General features: G+C 41.7%; 1 protein-coding gene across 1 annotated transcript in view; it reads left to right on the top strand.

Moving 5' to 3' along the window:
• The window catches only part of LOC118380007 (macrophage mannose receptor 1-like), a 99404-nt gene that overhangs the window by 22959 nt on the left and 55089 nt on the right, over window positions 1–21356 (top strand). The window contains exons 7-15 of the mRNA XM_052462754.1: window positions 2663–2839; window positions 2954–3096; window positions 3267–3380; window positions 6017–6132; window positions 7663–7811; window positions 9354–9553; window positions 13953–14074; window positions 16169–16244; window positions 21050–21203. Of these exons, the coding sequence (XP_052318714.1) occupies window positions 2663–2839; window positions 2954–3096; window positions 3267–3380; window positions 6017–6132; window positions 7663–7811; window positions 9354–9553; window positions 13953–14074; window positions 16169–16244; window positions 21050–21203 (1251 nt within the window). The remainder of the gene's footprint in view (window positions 1–2662; window positions 2840–2953; window positions 3097–3266; window positions 3381–6016; window positions 6133–7662; window positions 7812–9353; window positions 9554–13952; window positions 14075–16168; window positions 16245–21049; window positions 21204–21356) is intronic.

Genomic DNA, 21356 nt, shown 5'->3' with positions numbered 1-21356 from the left:
CATCCCCCGTTCCCCCAGGTAGGTCTGTCAGAAAGACCCACCTACATCCCCCGTTGCCCCAGGTAGGTCTGTCAGAAAGACACACCTACATCCCCCGTTCCCCCAGGTAGGTCTGTCAGAAAGACCCACCTACATCCCCCGTTGCCCCAGGTAGGTCTGTCAGAAAGACACACCTACATCCCCCATTCCCCCAGGTAGGTCTGTCAGAAAGACCCACCTACATCCCCCGTTCCCCCAGGTAGGTCTGTCAGAAAGACCCACCTACATCCCCCATTCCCCCAGGTAGGTCTGTCAGAAAGACCCACCTACATCCCCCGTTGCCCCAGGTAGGTCTGTCAGAAAGACACACCTACATCCCCCGTTCCCCCAGGTAGGTCTGTCAGAAAGACACACCTACATCCCCGTTCCCCCAGGTAGGTCTGTCAGAAAGACCTCCCTAAAAGCCCCCGTTCCCCCAGGTAGGTCTGTCAGAAAGACCCACCTACATCCCCCGTTGCCCCAGGTAGGTCTGTCAGAAAGACACACCTACATCCCCCGTTCCCCCAGGTAGGTCTGTCAGAAATACCCACCTACATCCCCCGTTCCCCCAGGTAGGTCTGTCAGAAAGACCCACCTACATCCCCCGTTCCCCCAGGTAGGTCTGTCAGAAAGACCCACCTACATCCCCCGTTCCCCCAGGTAGGTCTGTCAGAAAGACCCACCTACATCAATCAATCAATCAATCAATCAAATTTTATTTATATAGCCCTTCGTACATCAGCTGATATCTCAAAGTGCTGTACAGAAACCCAGCCTAAAACCCCAAACAGCAAGCAATGCAGGTGTAGAAGCATGGTGGCTAGGAAAAACTCCCTAGAAAGGCCAAAACCTAGGAAGAAACCTAGAGAGGAACCAGGCTATGTGGGGTGGCCAGTCCTCTTCTGGCTGTGCCGGGTGGAGATTATAACAGAACATGGCCAAGATGTTCAAATGTTCATAAATGACCAGCATGGTCGAATAATAACAAGGCAGAACAGTTGAAACTGGAGCAGCAGCACAGTCAGGTGGACTGGGGAAAGCAAGGAGTCATCATGTCAGGTAGTCCTGGGGCACGGTCCTAGGGCTCAGGTCCTCCGAGAGAGAGAGAGAAAAGAAAGAGAGAATTAGAGAGAGCATATGTGGGGTGGCCAGTCCTCTTCTGGCTGTGCCGGGTGGAGATTATAACAGAACATGGCCAAGATGTTCAAATGTTCATAAATGACCAGCATGGTCAAATAATAGTAAGGCAGAACAGTTGAAACTGGAGCAGCAGCATGGCCAGGTGGACTGGGGACAGCAAGGAGTCATCATGTCAGGTAGTCCTGGGGCATGGTCCTAGGGCTCAGGTCCTCAGCAGCATGGCCAGGTGGAGACAGAAATCATGAGGTAGTCCTGGGGCATGGTCCTAGGGCTCAGAGAGAGAGAAAGAAAGAAGGAGAGAATTAGTGAACGCACACTTAGATTCACACAGGACACCGAATAGGACAGGAGAAGTACTCCAGATATAACAAACTGACCCTAGCCCCCCGACACAAACTACTGCAGCATAAATACTGGAGGCTGAGACAGGAGGGGTCAGGAGACACTGTGGCCCCATCCGAGGACACCCCCTGTTCACCAGGTAGATCTGTCAGAAAGACCTCCCTAAAAGCCCCGTTCACCCAGATCCAACACTCTGTTCTACTCTGCTCAATCTAATCCAGTCCAATCCATTTTAGTCCAGACTAGTCTAGTCCATTTCAATCTTGAACAGTTTGTCCAGTCTAGTCCAGTTCATTTCAGTCCAGTCTAGTCTCGTCCATTTCAATCTTGAACAGTTTGTCCAGTCTAGTCCAGTTCATTTCAGTCCAGTCTAGTCTAGTCCATTTCAATCTTGTACAGTTTTTTAAAAATTACGCTCAGTCCATTTCGGTTCATTTCAGTTCAGTCTAGTCCAGATAATTTCAGTCCAGTCTAGTCCAGTCTAGTCCAGTTAATTTCAGTCCAGTCTCATCCAGTCTAGTCCAGTTCATTTCAGTCCAGTCTAGTCCAGTTCATTTCAGTCCAGTCTCGTCCAGTCCAGTCGAGTCCAGTCTAGTCTAGTCCAGTCCAGTCTAGTCCAGATAATTTCAGTCCAGTCTAGTCCAGTCCAGGCCAGTCTAGTCCAGTCTACTCCAGTCTAGTCCAGTCCAGATAATTTCAGTCCAGTCTAGTCCACTCCAGTTTAGTCCAGTCTAGTCTAGTCCAGTCTAGTCCAGTTCATTTCAGTCTTGTCCAGTCCAATTGAATCTTGAACAGTTTGTTCAGTCCAGTTCATTTCAGTCCAGTCTAGTCCAGTCCATTTCAGTCCAGTCTACTCCATTTCATTTCAGTCCAGTCTCGTCCACTCTAGTCCAGTTCATTTCAGTCCAGTCTAGTCCAGTCCAGTCTAGTCCAGTTCATTTCAGTCCAGTCTAGTCCAGTCTAGTCCAGTTAATTTCAGTCCAGTCTCGTCCAGTCTAGTCCAGTTCATTTCAGTCCAGTCTCGTCCAGATAATTTCAGTCCAGTCTAGTCCAGTCTAGTCCAGTCCAGTCTTGTCCAGTTCATTTTTGTATTATATTTTTTATTATGGGCGGTGTATTTCTTGTATTCTACAATGTGTTTCCCTGTGTTTGTGATGCACAGAAGTGACAGGTTACTGCTCCAGTCCGTGGATTCCCTACGCTGCCAGGTGCTACCTCCTCCAGCGTACCAGGAAGACCTGGACAGAGGCTCAGACGGAATGTCGGAAGGACGGAGGCGAACTGGCCAGCATCCACAACATTGAGCAGCACAGCTTTGTGATGTCACAGCTGGGATATGGTCAGTGAAACACAGATACGCTCACACGTTAGACAGTCAGTGAAAAGGCTAACTCCAACTCTCCCCTTTCCCTCCTCCCCTCCTCTCCTCCTCTCCTCCTTTCCTCTGTCCCAGCGGCCGCTGACGAGTTGTGGATCGGGATGAATGATGTCAAGACGCCACTACTGTTTGAGTGGAGCGACCAATCCCCTGTCACCTTCACCAGGTGGGAGGAAGCCATGCCAATGGAGGGCAACTGTGTACTGGTCAGAGGAGAGGTATGGTACCATCATCCCCCCTCCACACTGCCCTAACCCTAACACCCCCTAACCCTAACACCCACTAACACCCTCTAACCCTAACACCCCCTGACCCTAACACCCATTTACAACCACACCAACCCTCTCCCTCCTTGACGATGTCCTGTGTGACTGTGTCTGTCTTGCAGCAGGGCAGGTGGGCTACTCAGGTGTGTGACAACCAGCGTGGCTTCATCTGTATGAAGAAATCTACCTCCCAACCCTCAGGGGACCCGGTGGACACTAACCCAGGCTGCAAATCGGTGAGTGGGCAGCCAGGGAGAGCAGAGGTCAGCCTGGGAGAGCAGAGGTCAGCCTGGGAGAGCAGAGGTCAGCCTGGGAGAGCAGAGGTCAGCCAGGGAGAGCAGAGGTCAGCGCTATAGAGCAGAGGTCAGCCAGGGAGAGCAGAGGTCAGCCATGGAGAGCAGAGGTCAGCCATGGAGAGCAGAGGTCAGCGCTATAGAGCAGAGGTCAGCCATGGAGAGCAGAGGTCAGCCAGGGAGAGCAGAGGTCAGCCTGGGAGAGCAGAGGTCAGCCATGGAGAGCAGAGGTCAGCCATGGAGAGCAGAGGTCAGCCATGGAGAGCAGAGGTCAGCGCTATAGAGCAGAGGTGAGCGCTATAGAGCAGAGGTCAGCCTGGGAGAGCAGAGGTCAGCCATGGAGAGCAGAGGTCAGCCTGGGAGAGCAGAGGTCAGCGCTATAGAGCAGAGGTCAGCCATGGAGAGCAGAGGTCAGCCTGGGAGAGCAGAGGTCAGCGCTATAGAGCAGAGGTCAGCGCTATAGAGCAGAGGTCAGCGCTATAGAGCAGAGGTCAGCGCTATAGAGCAGAGGTCAGCCTGGGAGAGCAGAGGTCAGCGCTATAGAGCAGAGGTCAGCGCTATAGAGCAGAGGTCAGCCAGAGAGAGCAGAGGTCAGCGCTATAGAGCAGAGGTCAGCCAGAGAGAGCAGAGGTCAGCGCTATAGAGCAGAGGTCAGCCAGAGAGAGCAGAGGTCAGCGCTATAGAGCAGAGGTCAGCCAGAGAGAGCAGAGGTCAGCGCTATAGAGCAGAGGTCAGCCAGAGAGAGCAGAGGTCAGCGCTATAGAGCAGAGGTCAGCCAGAGAGAGCAGAGGTCAGCGCTATAGATCAGAGGTCAGCCTGGGAGAGCAGAGGTCAGCCAGGGAGAGCAGAGGTCAGTGCTATAGAGCAGAGGTCAGCCAGGGAGAGCAGAGGTCAGCGCTATAGAGCAGAGGTCAGCCAGAGAGAGCAGAGGTCAGCGCTATAGAGCAGAGGTCAGCCTGGGAGAGCAGAGGTCAGCCAGGGAGAGCAGAGGTCAGCCTGGGAGAGCAGAGGTCAGTGCTATAGAGCAGAGGTCAGCCAGGGAGAGCAGAGGTCAGCGCTATAGAGCAGAGGTCAGCCAGAGAGAGCAGAGGTCAGCGCTATAGAGCAGAGGTCAGCCAGAGAGAGCAGAGATCAGTGCTATAGAGCAGAGGTCAGCCAGAGAGAGCAGAGGTCAGCGCTATAGAGCAGAGGTCAGCCAGAGAGATCAGAGGTCAGCGCTATAGATCAGAGGTCAGCCTGGGAGAGCAGAGGTCAGCCAGGGAGAGCAGAGGTCAGTGCTATAGAGCAGTGGTCAGCCAGGGAGAGCAGAGGTCAGCGCTATAGAGCAGAGGTCAGCCAGAGAGAGCAGAGGTCAGTGCTATAGAGCAGAGGTCAGCGCTATAGAGCAGAGGTCAGCCAGGGAGAGCAGAGGTCAGCGCTATAGAGCAGAGGTCAGCCAGAGAGAGCAGAGGTCAGCGCTATAGATCAGAGGTCAGCCTGGGAGAGCAGAGGTCAGTGCTATAGAGCAGAGGTCAGCCTGGGAGAGCAGAGGTCAGCGCTATAGAGCAGAGGTCAGCGCTATAGAGCAGAGGTCAGCCAGAGAGCAGAGGTCAGCGCAATAGAGCAGAGGTCAGCCAGAGAGAGCAGAGGTCAGCCTGGGAGAGCAGAGGTCAGCGCTATAGAGCGGAGGTCAGCCAGAGAGAGCAGAGGTCAGCGCTATAGAGCAGAGGTCAGCCAGAGAGAGCAGAGGTCGGCGCTATAGAGCAGAGGTCAGCCAGAGAGATCAGAGGTCAGCGCTATAGATCAGAGGTCAGCCTGGGAGAGCAGAGGTCAGCCAGGGAGAGCAGAGGTCAGTGCTATAGAGCAGAGGTCAGCCAGGGAGAGCAGAGGTCAGCGCTATAGAGCAGAGGTCATCCAGAGAGAGCAGAGGTCATTGCTATAGAGCAGAGGTCAGCGCTATAGAGCAGAGGTCAGCCAGAGAGAGCAGAGGTCAGCGCTATAGATCAGAGGTCAGCCTGGGAGAGCAGAGGTCAGCCAGGGAGAGCAGAGGTCAGTGCTATAGAGCAGAGGTCAGCGCTATAGATCAGAGGTCAGCCAGAGAGAGCAGAGGTCAGCGCTATAGATCAGAGGTCAGCCTGGGAGAGCAGAGGTCAGCGCTATAGATCAGAGGTCAGCCAGAGAGAGCAGAGGTCAGCGCTATAGATCAGAGGTCAGCCAGAGAGATCAGAGGTCAGCGCTATAGATCAGAGGTCAGCCAGAGAGAGCAGAGGTCAGCGCTATAGATCAGAGGTCAGCCAGAGAGAGCAGAGGTCATGCTCTATAGCGCTGATGTTCTCAGGAACAGCCACATATATGGCTCTCCCCACCGGAGAGTTCTCTAAATGTGCAAGATTTAGTCAGCTAGCTCGTTGTCAACTGTAGTCCCTGGGCAGGTAGATACTCAACATTTACATCAAAAATCGAATCAAATGTAATTTGTTACGTGCGCTGAATACAACAGGATTTCTGGTATAATGGTGTTGATGTGATACATGACCAGCCTTACACCAAGACCAGTTCAACAGCCAAACAGCTGTTTCTGACCCTGTGTGCCTCTAAAGCATTGGACCAGGCACGGCTCCTTCTGCTACTCTGTGGGACCAGAGATCAAGACCTTTGATGAGGCCAAAGAGACATGCAAGAGCTCACAGTCATATCTGGCAGATGTTTCCAGCAGGTAAGAACGAAACCGGGATATACTTCTCTGTATCAAACATTTGGGCTAGATGATACATTGTCTAATGATAATGAGTTCAGGGTGGACCAAGTTCCATTATAGTGTATATCTTATATGGTCCACTGTTATGTCATCACAGTTTTTGCTCTATACTGAAAGTGCTCCATCTTGAACCTTCGGCTGCTGACACCATTTTAGGGCATTGTATTGTATTGTATTGTCACAGTGAACTAAACGACCGAATGCTAAAATAGAGTTTTTGAGTAAAATATACCTTTAACCATAATGTTTCAATATTGTTATAATGATAATGTGTCCAGGGTGGATAATGATCCATGATAACGTGTCATGATAATGTTTGTGTCACGACTTCCGCCGACGTCGGTTCCTCTCCTTGTTCGGGCGGCGTTCGGCGGTCGACGTCGCCGGTCTTCCAGCCATCGCTGATCCATTTTTCATATTTCATATTATATTTTGTCTTTATTTTCTACACACCTGGTTTTCATTATCCCAATTTACATGTTGATGTATTTAACCCTCTGTTTCCCCCATGTTTGTTGTGTGTGATATTACTATGTTCAGTTCGGTTTATGTTCACCCACGCCTTTTATTTACTGTTGGATATTGGTCAAGTGTATTTGTTTATCTTGTGCCTTTATATTTTTGAGTAAAGTTCTCCTGCTCCTGACTTCATACACCAGCTCCACTCACCTTCTGACAGTTCCACAATAATGATCTATGGTTAATGTCTCATAAAATGTGTCCAGGTTGGATAATGTCAGACCGACAATGTCTCGTAATAATGTGTCCATGGCGGATAATGTTATAATGATAATGTCTCATAATAAGGTGTCCAGGGTGGATAATGTCAGAATGATAATGTCTCACAATAATGTGTCCAGGGTGGATAATGTCAGAATGATAACATCTGATAATAATGTGTCCACGGCGGATAATGTTATAATGATAATGTCTCACAATAATGTGTCCAGGGCGGATAATGTCAGAATGATAATGTTGTCATAAAATGTGTCCAGGGCGGATAATGTCAGAATGATAATGTCGCATAATAATGTGTCCTGGCGGATAATGTTATAATGATAATGGTGTCATAAAATGTGTCCAGGGCGGATAATGTCAGAATGATAATGTCGCATAATAATGTGTCCAGGGTGGATAATGTCAGAATGACAATGTCTCGCAATAATGTGTCCATGGTGGATAATGTCAGAATGATAATGTCGCATAATAATGTGTCCAGGCGGATAATGTCAGAATGATAATGTCGCATAATAATGTGTCCAGGGTGGATAATGTTATGATGATAATGTTTCGCAATAATGTGTCCAGGGTGGATAATGTCAGAATGATACTTTCGCATAATAATGTGTCCAGGCGGATAATGTTATAATGATAACATCTCATAATAATGTGACAAGATGGATAATGTTATAATGATAATGTTTTCATAATAATGTGTCCAGGGTGGATAATGTTATAATGATAATGTTTTCATAATAATGTGCCCAGGTTGGATAATGCTTTCCTGATCAGCCTGGTTGGGTCCAGGCCAGAGCAACACTTCTGGATCGGACTCTCCAACCAGAACCACATCGACATCTTCAGCTGGACGAACAGCAACAGGGTCAGGTACACCCACTGGAACGCACAGATGCCAGGTAAAGGACAACCTCAGAGATATATAATAATACTACATATTGTAGTGACAGATGCCAGGAGTCTCACTACAGTTCTATAGTAGGAGTCTGACTACAGTTCTATAGTCGGAGTCTCACTACAGTTCTATAGTAAGAGTCTGACTACAGTTCTATAGTAGGAGTCTCACTAAAGTTCTATAGTAGGAGTCTGACTACAGTTCTATAGTAGGAGTCTCACTACAGATCTATAGTAGGATTCTGATTACAGTTCTATAGTAGGAGTCTCACTACAGTTCTATAGTAGGAGTCTCACTACAGTTCTATAGTAGGAGTCTCACTACAGTTCTATAGTAAGAGTCTGACTACAGTTCTATAGTAAGAGTCTCACTACAGTTCTATAGTAGGAGTCTGAATACAGTTCTATAGTAGGAGTCTGACTACAGTTCTATAGTAGGAGTCTGACTACAGTTCTATAGTAGGAGTCTCACTACAGTTCTATAGTAGGAGTCTCACTACAGTTCTATAGTAGGAGTCTCACTACAGTTCTATAGTAGGAGTCTCACTACAGTTCTATAGTAGGAGTCTCACGCCAGTTCTATAGTAGGAGTCTGACTACAGTTCTATAGTAGGAGTCCCACTACAGTTCTATAGTAGAAGTCTCACTACAGTTCTATAGTAGGAGTCTCACTACAGTTCTATAGTAGGAGTCTGAATACAGTTCTATAGTAGGAGTCTGACTACAGTTCTATAGTAGGAGTCCCACTACAGTTCTATAGTAGGAGTCTCACTACAGTTCTATAGTAGGAGTCTGACTACAGTTCTATAGTAGGAGTCTCACTACAGTTCTATAGTAGGAGTCTCATACTACAGTTCTATAGTAGGAGTCTCATACTACAGTTCTATAGTAGGAGTCTCACTACAGTTCTATAGTAGGAGTCTCACTACAGTTCTATAGTAGGAGTCTCACTACAGTTCTATAGTAGGAGTCTCACTACAGTTCTATAGTAGGAGTCTCACTACAGTTCTATAGTAGGAGTCTCATACTACAGTTCTATAGTAGGAGTCTCATACTACAGTTCTATAGTAGGAGTCTCACTACAGTTCTATAGTAGGAGTCTCATACTACAGTTCTATAGTAGGAGTCTCATACTACAGTTCTATAGTAGGAGTCTCACTACAGTTCTATAGTAGGAGTCTCATACTACAGTTCTATAGTAGGAGTCTCACTACAGTTCTATAGTAGGAGTCTCACTACAGTTCTATAGTAGGAGTCTCACTACAGTTCTATAGTAGGAGTCTCACTACAGTTCTATAGTAGGAGTCTCACTACAGTTCTATAGTAGGAGTCTCATACTACAGTTCTATAGTAGGAGTCCCACTACAGTTCTATAGTAGGAGTCTCATACTACAGTTCTATAGTAGGAGTCCCACTACAGTTCTATAGTAGGAGTCTCACTACAGTTCTATAGTAGGAGTCTCACTACAGTTCTATAGTAGGAGTCTCACTGAACCTGAATGTTGCTCTGTATTTGTGTTCTCTCTTTGCGTCAACTTTGACCTCAGGCAGTCGACAGGGTTGTGTGGCCATGACAACAGGGCCTCTCGCTGGATTATGGGATGTGCTGAGCTGCACCAATCAGGAGAAGTATATCTGTAAACACCTGGCAGAAGGAGCGGGGCCAACACCAGAACCAATCACACCTGTCCCTCCCAGGTGCCATGAGGGCTGGTTTCCTGTGGGGTCTCGGAACTACTGCTTCAAGGTAGACATAACTTAGAATGAAACTATAATGTATTATGAGTGTAGTAACAACCTCTAGAGGAGCTAAAACCTCTTAAGGATTAGCTCCTTTTTTCTATTTTCTCCTACAATGACAAACCCAAGTCTAACTGCCTGTTGCTCAGGCCCTGAAGCAAGGATATGCATATTCTTGGTACCATTTGAAAATGTGGAAATGTGAAAGGAATGTAATAGAATATAACACATTAGATCAGGTAGAAGATAATACAAAGAAAAACCATCCGTTCTTTTCTATTTGTTTTGTACCATCATCTTTGAAATGACCATCATTTATTATTCCAGCCCAGGTACAATTTAGATTTTATGGCATCAGTGTATTCCATAGTTTTACACTGATCCAATGAACCATTGCATTTCTGTTCAAAATTCAAGACTGCCCTAATCTGCCTAATTCGTTTATTAATAACTTTTCTTGTTCAAAATTGTGCACTCTCCTCAAACAACAAAAGCATGGTATTCTTTCACTGTAATAGCTACTGTAAATTGGACAGTGCAGTTTGATGATTAACAAGAATTTAAACTTTCTGCCAATATCAGATATGTCTATATCCTGGGAAATGTTCTTGTTACTAACAACCCCATGCTAATCTCACTACAGTTACATTAGCTCAACCTCATTCTAATCGCTCATTAGCCTCTATGTTAACTCAACCTCATGCTAATCGCATTGCCTTCTATTAGCTCAACCTCATGCTAATCAGTTCATTAGCCTCATGCTCAGTTCTATTAGCTCAACCTCATTGCTAATCGCATTAGCCTTCGCTTCTTAGCTCAACCTCATGCTAATCGCATTAGCCTTCTTTAGCTCAACCTCATGATAATCGCATTAGCCTTGTTAGCTCAACCTCATGCTAATCGCATTAGCCTACGTTAGCTCAACCTCATGCTAATCGCATTAGCCTACGTTCCCTCAACCTCATGCTAAGGGGCTGGTTTCCTGTGGGGTCTCCTACGTTAGCTCAACCTCATGCTATAATGTATTAGCCTATGTTAACTCAACCTCATGCTAAAACCTCTTAAGGATTAGCCTTCGTTAGCTCAACCTCATGCTAATCGCATTAGCCTTCGTTAGCTCAACCTCATTTGAAAATCGCATTAGCCTTCGTAGGCCCCGAATATAACTCAACCTCATGCTAATCGCATAATACCTTCGTTAAACTCAACCTCATGATAATTGTTTTGTACCATCATCTTTGAGCTCAACCTCATTTATTATTCCAGCCTACAATTTAGTTTTAGCTCAACCTCATGCTTTAATCTGATCAATTAGCCTACGTTAGTCAACCTCAATCTGCCTAATCGCATTAGCCTTTTCTTGTTAGCTCAACCTCATGCTAATCGCATTAGCCTTCGTATTCAACTGTAATAGCTATGCTAATTGCAGTGCAGTTTGATGTTAACTCAAACCTCATGCTAATATCGCATTAGCCTAAGTTAGCTCAACCTCATGCTAATCGCATTAGCCTTCGTTAGCTCAACCTCATGCTAATCGCATTAGCCTAAGTTAGCTCAACCTCATGCTAATCGCATTAGCCTACGTTAACTCAACCTCATGCTAATCGCATTAGCCTACGTTATGCTCAACCTCATGCTAATCGCATTAGCCTTCGTTAGCTCAACCTCATGATAATCGCATTAGCCTTCGTTAGCTCAACCTCATGCTAATCGCATTAGCCTACGTTAGCTCAACCTCATGCTAATCGCATTAGCCTACGTTAGCTCAACCTCATGCTAATCGCATTAGCCTTCGTTAGCTCAACCGTCCCGTGGAAGGGACACCGATCCCGATGTTTGAATGCTGTTCCTCCTCATTTGACATCTATACAGCCAGGTTCTACAATATAGCAACATAATGACAATATCGGACATTTAGGAGAGGCTTTTATCCAGTCATGCATGCATACATTTTACAGTATGGGTGGTCTCGGGAATCAAACCCACTATCCTGGTCTTGCAAGCAACATGTCCTACCACCTGATCTACAGAGGTTATAGGTCATTTAGGACAATGATCTGGTTTGTCGTTACTTCAGGATCTCTTCCTAACGGTAACAGATCACGATCCAGAGACAGTCTGTAATATAAGGATCTCTTCCTAACGGTAACAGATCATGATCCAGAGACAGTCTGTAATATAAGGATCTCTTCCTAACGGTAACAGATCACGATCCAGAGACAGTCTGTAATATAAGGATCTCTTCCTAACGGTAACAGATCACGATCCAGAGACAGTCTGTAATATAAGGATCTCTTCCTAACGGTAACAGATCACGATCCAGAGACAGTCTGTAATATAAGGATCTCTTCCTAACGGTAACAGATCATGATCCAGAGACAGTCTGTAATATAAGGATCTCTTCCTAACGGTAACAGATCACGATCCAGAGACAGTCTGTAATATAAGGATCTCTTCCTAACGGTAACAGATCATGATCCAGAGACAGTCTGTAATATAAGGATCTCTTCCTAACGGTAACAGATCATGATCCAGAGACAGTCTGTAATATAAGGATCTCTTCCTAACGGTAACAGATCACGATCCAGAGACAGTCTGTAATATAAGGATCTCTTCCTAACGGTAACAGATCACGATCCAGAGACAGTCTGTAATATAAGGATCTCTTCCTAACGGTAACAGATCATGATCCAGAGACAGTCTGTAATATAAGGATCTCTTCCTAACGGTAACAGATCATGATCCAGAGACAGTCTGTAATATAAGGATCTCTTCCTAACGGTAACAGATCACGATCCAGAGACAGTCTGTAATATAAGGATCTCTTCCTAACGGTAACAGATCATGATCCAGAGACAGTCTGTAATATAAGGATCTCTTCCTAACGGTAACAGATCACGATCCAGAGACAGTCTGTAATATAAGGATCTCTTCCTAACGGTAACAGATCATGATCCAGAGACAGTCTGTAATATAAGGATCTCTTCCTAACGGTAACAGATCATGATCCAGAGACAGTCTGTAATATAAGGATCTCTTCCTAACGGTAACAGATCACGATCCAGAGACAGTCTGTAATATAAGGATCTCTTCCTAACGGTAACAGATCATGATCCAGAGACAGTCTGTAATATAAGGATCTCTTCCTAACGGTAACAGATCACGATCCAGAGACAGTCTGTAATATAAGGATCTCTTCCTAACGGTAACAGATCACGATCCAGAGACAGTCTGTAATATAAGGATCTCTTCCTAACGGTAACAGATCATGATCCAGAGACAGTCTGTAATATAAGGATCTCTTCCTAACGGTAACAGATCACGATCCAGAGACAGTCTGTAATATAAGGATCTCTTCCTAACGGTAACAGATCATGATCCAGAGACAGTCTGTAATATAAGGATCTCTTCCTAACGGTAACAGATCACGATCCAGAGACAGTCTGTAATATAAGGATCTCTTCCTAACGGTAACAGATCACGATCCAGAGACAGTCTGTAATATAAGGATCTCTTCCTAACGGTAACAGATCACGATCCAGAGACAGTCTGTAATATAAGGATCTCTTCCTAACGGTAACAGATCATAATCCAGAGACAGTCTGTAATATAAGGATCTCTTCCTAACGGTAACAGATCACGATCCAGAGACAGTCTGTAATATAAGGATCTCTTCCTAACGGTAACAGATCATGATCCAGAGACAGTCTGTAATATAAGGATCTCTTCCTAACGGTAACAGATCATGATCCAGAGACAGTCTGTAATATAAGGATCTCTTCCTAACGGTAACAGATCATGATCCAGAGACAGTCTGTAATATAAGGATCTCTTCCTAACGGTAACAGATCATGATCCAGAGACAGTCTGTAATATAAGGATCTCTTCCTAACGGTAACAGATCATGATCCAGAGACAGTCTGTAATATAAGGATCTCTTCCTAACGGTAACAGATCACGATCCAGAGACAGTCTGTAATATAAGGATCTCTTCCTAACGGTAACAGATCACGATCCAGAGACAGTCTGTAATATAAGGATCTCTTCCTAACGGTAACAGATCATGATCCAGAGACAGTCTGTAATATAAGGATCTCTTCCTAACGGTAACAGATCATGATCCAGAGACAGTCTGTAATATAAGGATCTCTTCCTAACGGTAACAGATCATGATCCAGAGACAGTCTGTGCCTTAAATGATAGTATTTTCCCTGTGCAGTGCCCATAGGGCTCTGATCTAAAGTAGTGCACTACCCATAGGGCTCTGGTCTAAAGTAGTGCACTACCCCATAGGGCTCTGGTCTAATGTAGTGCACTACCCCATAGGGCTCTGGTCAAAAGTAGTGCACTATCCATAGTGCTCTGGTCTAAAGTAATGTACTGAATAGGTTGTTTGTTTGGTCCAGTTCTTTACAGGGCCTCGCAAAGATGAGAAGACCTGGTTTGAGGCTCGGGACTTCTGCAGGGTGATTGGAGGAGACCTACTCAGCATCCACAGTTCTACGGACCACCAGTCTATGCATCATGTGTAAGTTCTTCAACCTCACTCAGATATTCCAACTCACACCTTTATCGGTTAGCAACGGCTCCAGCCCCCAATAATCTTTGACAGGTCTTATTCTAGGATCCAAAGAGTCAACATATACAGGTTTAATAACATGTGTGTTTCCTATACAGGTTTAATAACATGTGTGTTTCCTATACAGGTTTAATAACATGTGTGTTTCCTATACAGGTTTAATAACATGTGTGTTCCCTATACAGGTTTAATAACATGTGTGTTTCCTATACAGGTTTAATAACATGTGTGTTTCCTATACAGGTTTAATAACATGTGTGTTTCCTATACAGGTTTAATTACATGTGTGTTTCCTATACAGGTTTAATAACATGTGTGTTTCCTATACAGGTTTAATAACATGTGTGTTTCCTATACAGGTTTAATAACATGTGTGTTGCTTATAAAGGATTAATTACATGTTTGTTGCAGTATGTGACAGTTCTATTTCCACCTTCTTCCAGGTTTCTCAAACCTTGTCCACTAGGTGGGGCCCCCGACATACCAATAATGTAATACTGCTAACTCACACTGACAGAAGTTGTATTCCCTGCCATGGTGATAATATAATATTGTTCTGGATACCGTCGCCATGGTGATAATATAGTAATGTTTTGGATACCGTAGAAAAGGTAATAATATAGTAATGTTTTGGCTACCGTAGCCATGGTGATAATATAGAATTGTTCTGGATACCGTAACCATGGTGATCATATAGTATTGTTTTGGATACTGTAGCCATGGTGATAATTTAGTATTGTTCTGGATACCGTAACCATGGTGATAATATATTATTGTTTTGGATACTGTAGCCAAATCAAATTTATTTATAAAGCCCTTCTTACATCAGCTGATATCTCTAAGTGCTGTACAGAAACCCAGCCTAAAACCCCAAACAGCAAGCAATGCAGGTGTTGAAGCACGGTGGCTAGGAAAAACTCCATAGAAAGGCCAAAACCTAGGAAGAAACCTAGAGAGGAACCAGGCTATGAGGGATGGCCAGTCCTCTTCTGGCTGTGCCGGATGGAGATTATAACAGAACATGGCCAAGATGTTCAAATGTTCATAAATGACCAGCATGGTCAAATAATAGGTCTGGGACAGGTAGCACATCCGGTGAACAGGTCAGGATTCCATAGCCACAGGCAGAACAGTTGAAACTGGAGCAGCAGCACGGCCAGGTGGACTGGGGACAGCAAGGAGTCATCATGCCAGGTAGTCCTGGGGCATGGTCCTAGGGCTCAGGTCCTCCGAGAGAGAGAAAGAAAGAGAGAAAGAGAGAATTAGAGAGAGCATACTTAAATTCACACAGGACACCGGATAAGACAGGAGAAGTACTCCAGATATAACAAACTGACCCTAGCCCCCGACACATAAACTACTGCAGTATAAATACTGGAGGCTGAGACAGGAGGGGTCAGGAGACACTGTGGCCCCATCCGATGATACCCCCGGACAGGGCCAAACAGGAAGGATATAACCCCACCCACTTTGCCAAAGCACAGCCCCCACACTACTAGAGGGATATCTTTAACGACCAACTTACCATCCTGAGACAAGGCCGAGTATAGCCCACAAATATCTCCGCCACGGCACAACCCAAGGGGGGGGGTGCCAACCCAGTCAGGAAGATCACATCAGTGACTCAACCCACTCAAGTGACGCACCCCTCCTAGGGACGGTATGAAAGAGCCCCAGTAAGCCAGTGACTCAGCCCCTGCAATAGGGTTAGAGGCAGAGAATCCCAGTGGAAAGATGGGAACCGGCCAGGCAGAGACAGCAAGGGCGGTTCGTTGCTCCAGAGCCTTTCCGTTCACCTTCACACTCCTGGGCCAGACTACACTCAATCATATGACCCACTGAAGAGATGAGTCTTCAGTAAAGACTTAAAGGTTGAGGCCGAGTCTGCGTCTCTCACATGGGTAGGCAGACCATTCCATAAAAATGGAGCTCTATAGGAGAAAGCCCTGCCTCCAGCTATTTGATGGATAATATGTGATAATGTAGTAATGTTCTGGATACCGTAACCATGGTGATAATATAGTATTGTTTTGTATACATTAGCCATGGTGGGACTTCTTGGATCGGTCTGAGTGCTCAGGATCCCAACGCTGGCTTCGCCTGGACTGATGGGTCGCCAGTGAGTTATGTTTACATAATAATACAAATACTACTACTAATTATAATACTAATAGTAATACCACTACTAATACTACTACTACTTATAATACTAATAGTAATACCACTACTAATACTACTACTACTTATAATACTAATAGTAATATTACTACTACTATTACTACTAATTATAATACTAGTAGTAATACCACTACTAATACTACTACTAATTATAATACTAATAGTAATATTACTACTAATACTACTACTACTTATAATACTAATAGTAATACCACTACTAATACTACTACTACTTATAATACTAATAGTAATACCACTACTAATACTACTACTACTTATAATACTAATAGTAATACCACTACTAATACTACTACTACTTATAATACTAATAGTAATACCACTACTAATACTACTACTAATTATAATACTAATAGTAATACCACTACTAATACTACTACTACTTATAATACTAATAGTAATACCACTACTAATACTACTACTACTTATAAAATATAAATAATAATAGTAATAATACTACTACTACTAACAGAAATACTACTACTACTACTCCTACCAATAGTAATACTACTACTAATACTAGCACTACTACTAATTATATATACTACTACTAATAGCAATACTAATAGTAATAATAGTAATACTACTACTACTACTACTAGTAATACTACCACTACTAATAATAGTAATACTGCTACTACTACTACGAATAGTAATTTTACTACAATCTATAATAATACTAGTAATACTACTACTACTAAGACTAGTACTACTACTAATTATAATACTAATAGTAATACTACTACTAGTAATACTATTACTACTACTACTAATGGTAATACTTCTACCTCTACTACTGTGACTAATAGTAATACTACTACTACTAGTAGTAATACTACTACTGCTACTCATAGTAATACTTCTACTGATACTACTGCTAATACTAGTAATACTACTACTACTGCAACTAATAGTAATACTACTACTTCTACTACTAACAGTAATGCTACTACTACTTAGAATAGTAATACTACTACTACTATTAGTAATACTGCTATTAATTGCAATACTACTTCTACTACTACAAAAAGTAATACTACTACTACTACTACTACTACTTCTACTAATAGTAATACTGCTACTGATAGTAATACTACTACTACTACTAATAGTATTACTACTACTACTACTAAAATGAATACCACTACTAGAAATACTACTACTACTAATATACATACTAGTACTACTACTAATAGAAATACTACTACAACTAAAAGTAATACTACTGCTACTACTGCTACTATTAGTAATACTACTACTCATAATAGAAATACTACTACTACTAATATATATACTACTACTACTGCTACTAATAGTAATACTGCAACTAATATGACTACTACTACTACTACTGCTACTAATACAACTAATACTACTACTACTACGACAACTACTACTAATAGTAATACTACTACTAATAGTAATACTGCTAGTAATAGTAATACTACTACAACTAAAAGTAATACTACTACTACTACTACTGCTACTATTAGTAATACTACTACTACTCCTAATATAAATACTACTACTACTAATAGATATACTACTACTACTGCTACTAATAGTACTACTGCAACTAATACGACTACTACTACTACCACTGCTACTAATACTACTAATAGTAATACTACTACTAATGGTAATACTGCTAGTAATAGCAATACTAGTACTACTAATAGTAATACTACTACTACTACTAACAGTAGTACCACTACTAATAGTAATACTGCTAGCAATAGTAACATTACTACTACTACTAACAGTAATACTGCTACTAATAGTAATACTACTACTACTACTACTAATAGTACTACTGCTACTACTACTACTAATAGTCATACTACTACTAATAGTTATACTACTACTACCACCACTAATGGTAATACCACTACCACTACTAATAGTAATGCTACTACTACTACTACTAGTAATACTGCTACTACTAGTAATACTGCTACTAATAGTAATACTGCTACTAATAGTAATACTGCTACTAATAGTAATACTACTACTACTAGTAATACTGCTACTAATAGTAATACTGCTACTAATAATTATACTACTGCTATTAATAGTAATACTGCTACTAATAGTAATACTACTACTACTACTAATAGTGATACTACTACTACTACTACTACTACTACTACTACTAATAGCAATACTACTACTACTAATAGTAATACTACTACGACTTCTAATTATAATAATAATAGTAATACTGCTTCTACTACTACTGGTAATACTACTCGTACTACTACTACTGCTACTAACAGTAATACTACTACTACTACTAATAGTAATACTGCTACTAATAGTAATACTACTACTAATAGTGATACTACTACTACTACTAATAGTGATACTACTACTACTACTAATAGTAATACTGCTACTAATAGTAATACTACTGCTATTAATAGTAATAGTACTCGTACTACTACTGCTATTAACAGTAATACTGCTACTAATAGTAATACTACTACTACTAATAGTAATACTACTACGACTTCTAATTATAATAATGATAGTAATACTGCTTCTACTACTACTGGTAATACTACTCGTACTACTACTACTGCTACTAACATTAATACGGCTACTAATAGTAATACTACTAGTGATACTACTACTACTAATAGTAATACTACTACGACTTCTAATTATAATAATAATAGTAATACTGCTTCTACTACTACTGGTAATACTACTCGTACTACTACTACTGCTATTAATAGTAATACTACTACTACTAATAGTAATACTACTACGACTTCTAATTATAATAATAATAGTAATACTGCTTCTACTACTACTACTGCTACTAACAGTAATACTGCTACTAATAGTAATACTACTACTAATAGTGATACTACTACGACTTCTAATTATAATAATAATAATAGTAACACTGCTTCTACTACTACTAGTAATACTACTCGTACTACTACTACTACTACTGCTATTAATAGTAATACTGCTACTAATAGTAATACTACTAGTACTCATAGTCATACTACTCGTACTACTAATACTACTAATATTAATAGTAATACTGCTACTAATAGTAATACTACGAGTACTCATAGTAATACTACGCGTACTACTACTACTACTGCTATTAATAGTAATACTGCTACTAATAGTAATACTACTAGTACTCATAGTAATACTACTCGTACTACTACTACTACTGCTATTAATAGTAATACTGCTACTAATAGTAATACTACTAGTACTCATAGTAATACTACTCGTACTACTACTACTACTGCTATTAATAGTAATACTGCTACTAATAGTAATACTACTAGTACTCATAGTAATACTACTCGTACTACTACTACTACTGCTATTAATAGTAATACTGCTACTAATAGTAATAATGCTACTAATAGTAATACTGCTACTAATAGTAATACAACTAGTACTCATAGTAATACTACTCGTACTACTACTACTACTGCTATTAATAGTAATACTGCTACTAATAGTAATACTACTAGTACTCATAGTAATACTACTCATACTACTACTACTACTGCTATTAATACTGCTACTAATAGTAATACTGCTACTAATAGTAATACTACTACTACTAATAGTAATACTACTACTACTAATAGTAATACTACTGCTATTAATAGTAATACTGCTACTACTAGTAATACTACCTGTACTACTACAACTACTAATTATAAATATGTGTTGCTGGTGTTCCTGAACACTTCCAACTGAGCTGCCTCCCATGTTGATTGTCTGTACAAGGTTTGAAGTGTTGATGGGAAGGAAGTAATACTACTACTACTACTAATAGTAATACTACTGCTACTAATAGTAATACTACTGCTATTAATAGTAATACTACTACTACTAATAGTAATACTACTGCTACTAATAGTAATACTACTGCTATTAATAGTAATACTACTACTACTAATAGTAATACTACTGCTACTAATAGTAATACTACTGCTATTAATAGTAATACTACTACTACTAATAGTAATACTACTGCTACTAATAGTAATACTACTGCTATTAATAGTAATACTACTACTACTAATAGTAATACTACTGCTACTAATAGTAATACTACTGCTATTAATAGTAATACTACTACTACTAATAGTAATACTACTGCTACTAATAGTAATACTACTGCTATTAATAGTAATACTACTACTACTAATAGTAATACTACTGCTACTAATAGTAATACTACTGCTATTAATAGTAATACTACTACTACTAATAGTAATACTACTGCTACTAATAGTAATACTACTGCTATTAATAGTAATACTACTACTACTAATAGTAATACTACTGCTACTAATAGTAATACTACTGCTATTAATAGTAATACTACTACTACTAATAGTAATACTACTGCTACTAATAGTAATACTACTGCTATTAATAGTAATACTACTACTACTAATAGTAATACTACTGCTACTAATAGTAATACTACTGCTATTAATAGTAATACTACTACTACTAATAGTAATACTACTGCTACTAATAGTAATACTACTGCTATTAATAGTAATACTACTACTACTAATAGTAATACTACTGCTACTAATAGTAATACTACTGCTATTAATAGTAATACTACTACTACTAATAGTAATACTACTGCTACTAATAGTAAGTTGATTGTCTGTACAAGGTTTGAAGTGTTGATGGGAAAGTTTCTCTTACAAATGTGTTTGTCCTCAGCTGTCCTTCCAACACTGGATGGAGGGGGAACCCAACAACTACAACGGTGTGGAGTCCTGTGCTGAGATGACGATCTCTTACTGGGATGAAGAGGGATCCTGGAACGATGTAAACTGTGAGGGCTACAACGACTGGCTGTGTGAGATCCCTAAAGGTAATGTACTGTATGGCTACAACGACTGGCTGTGTGAGATCCCTAAAGGTAATGGACTGTATGGCTACAACGACTGGCTGTGTGAGATCCCTAAAGGTAATGGACTGTATGGCTACAACGACTGGCTGTGTGAGATCCCTAAAGGTAATGTAC

Source organism: Oncorhynchus keta, chromosome 15 (assembly GCF_023373465.1).
Source record: "Oncorhynchus keta strain PuntledgeMale-10-30-2019 chromosome 15, Oket_V2, whole genome shotgun sequence".
Lineage (NCBI taxonomy): Eukaryota > Metazoa > Chordata > Actinopteri > Salmoniformes > Salmonidae > Oncorhynchus > Oncorhynchus keta.
The sequence above is the reverse complement of the archived record's forward strand: the minus strand, read 5'-3'. Positions and strand labels throughout refer to the sequence as shown.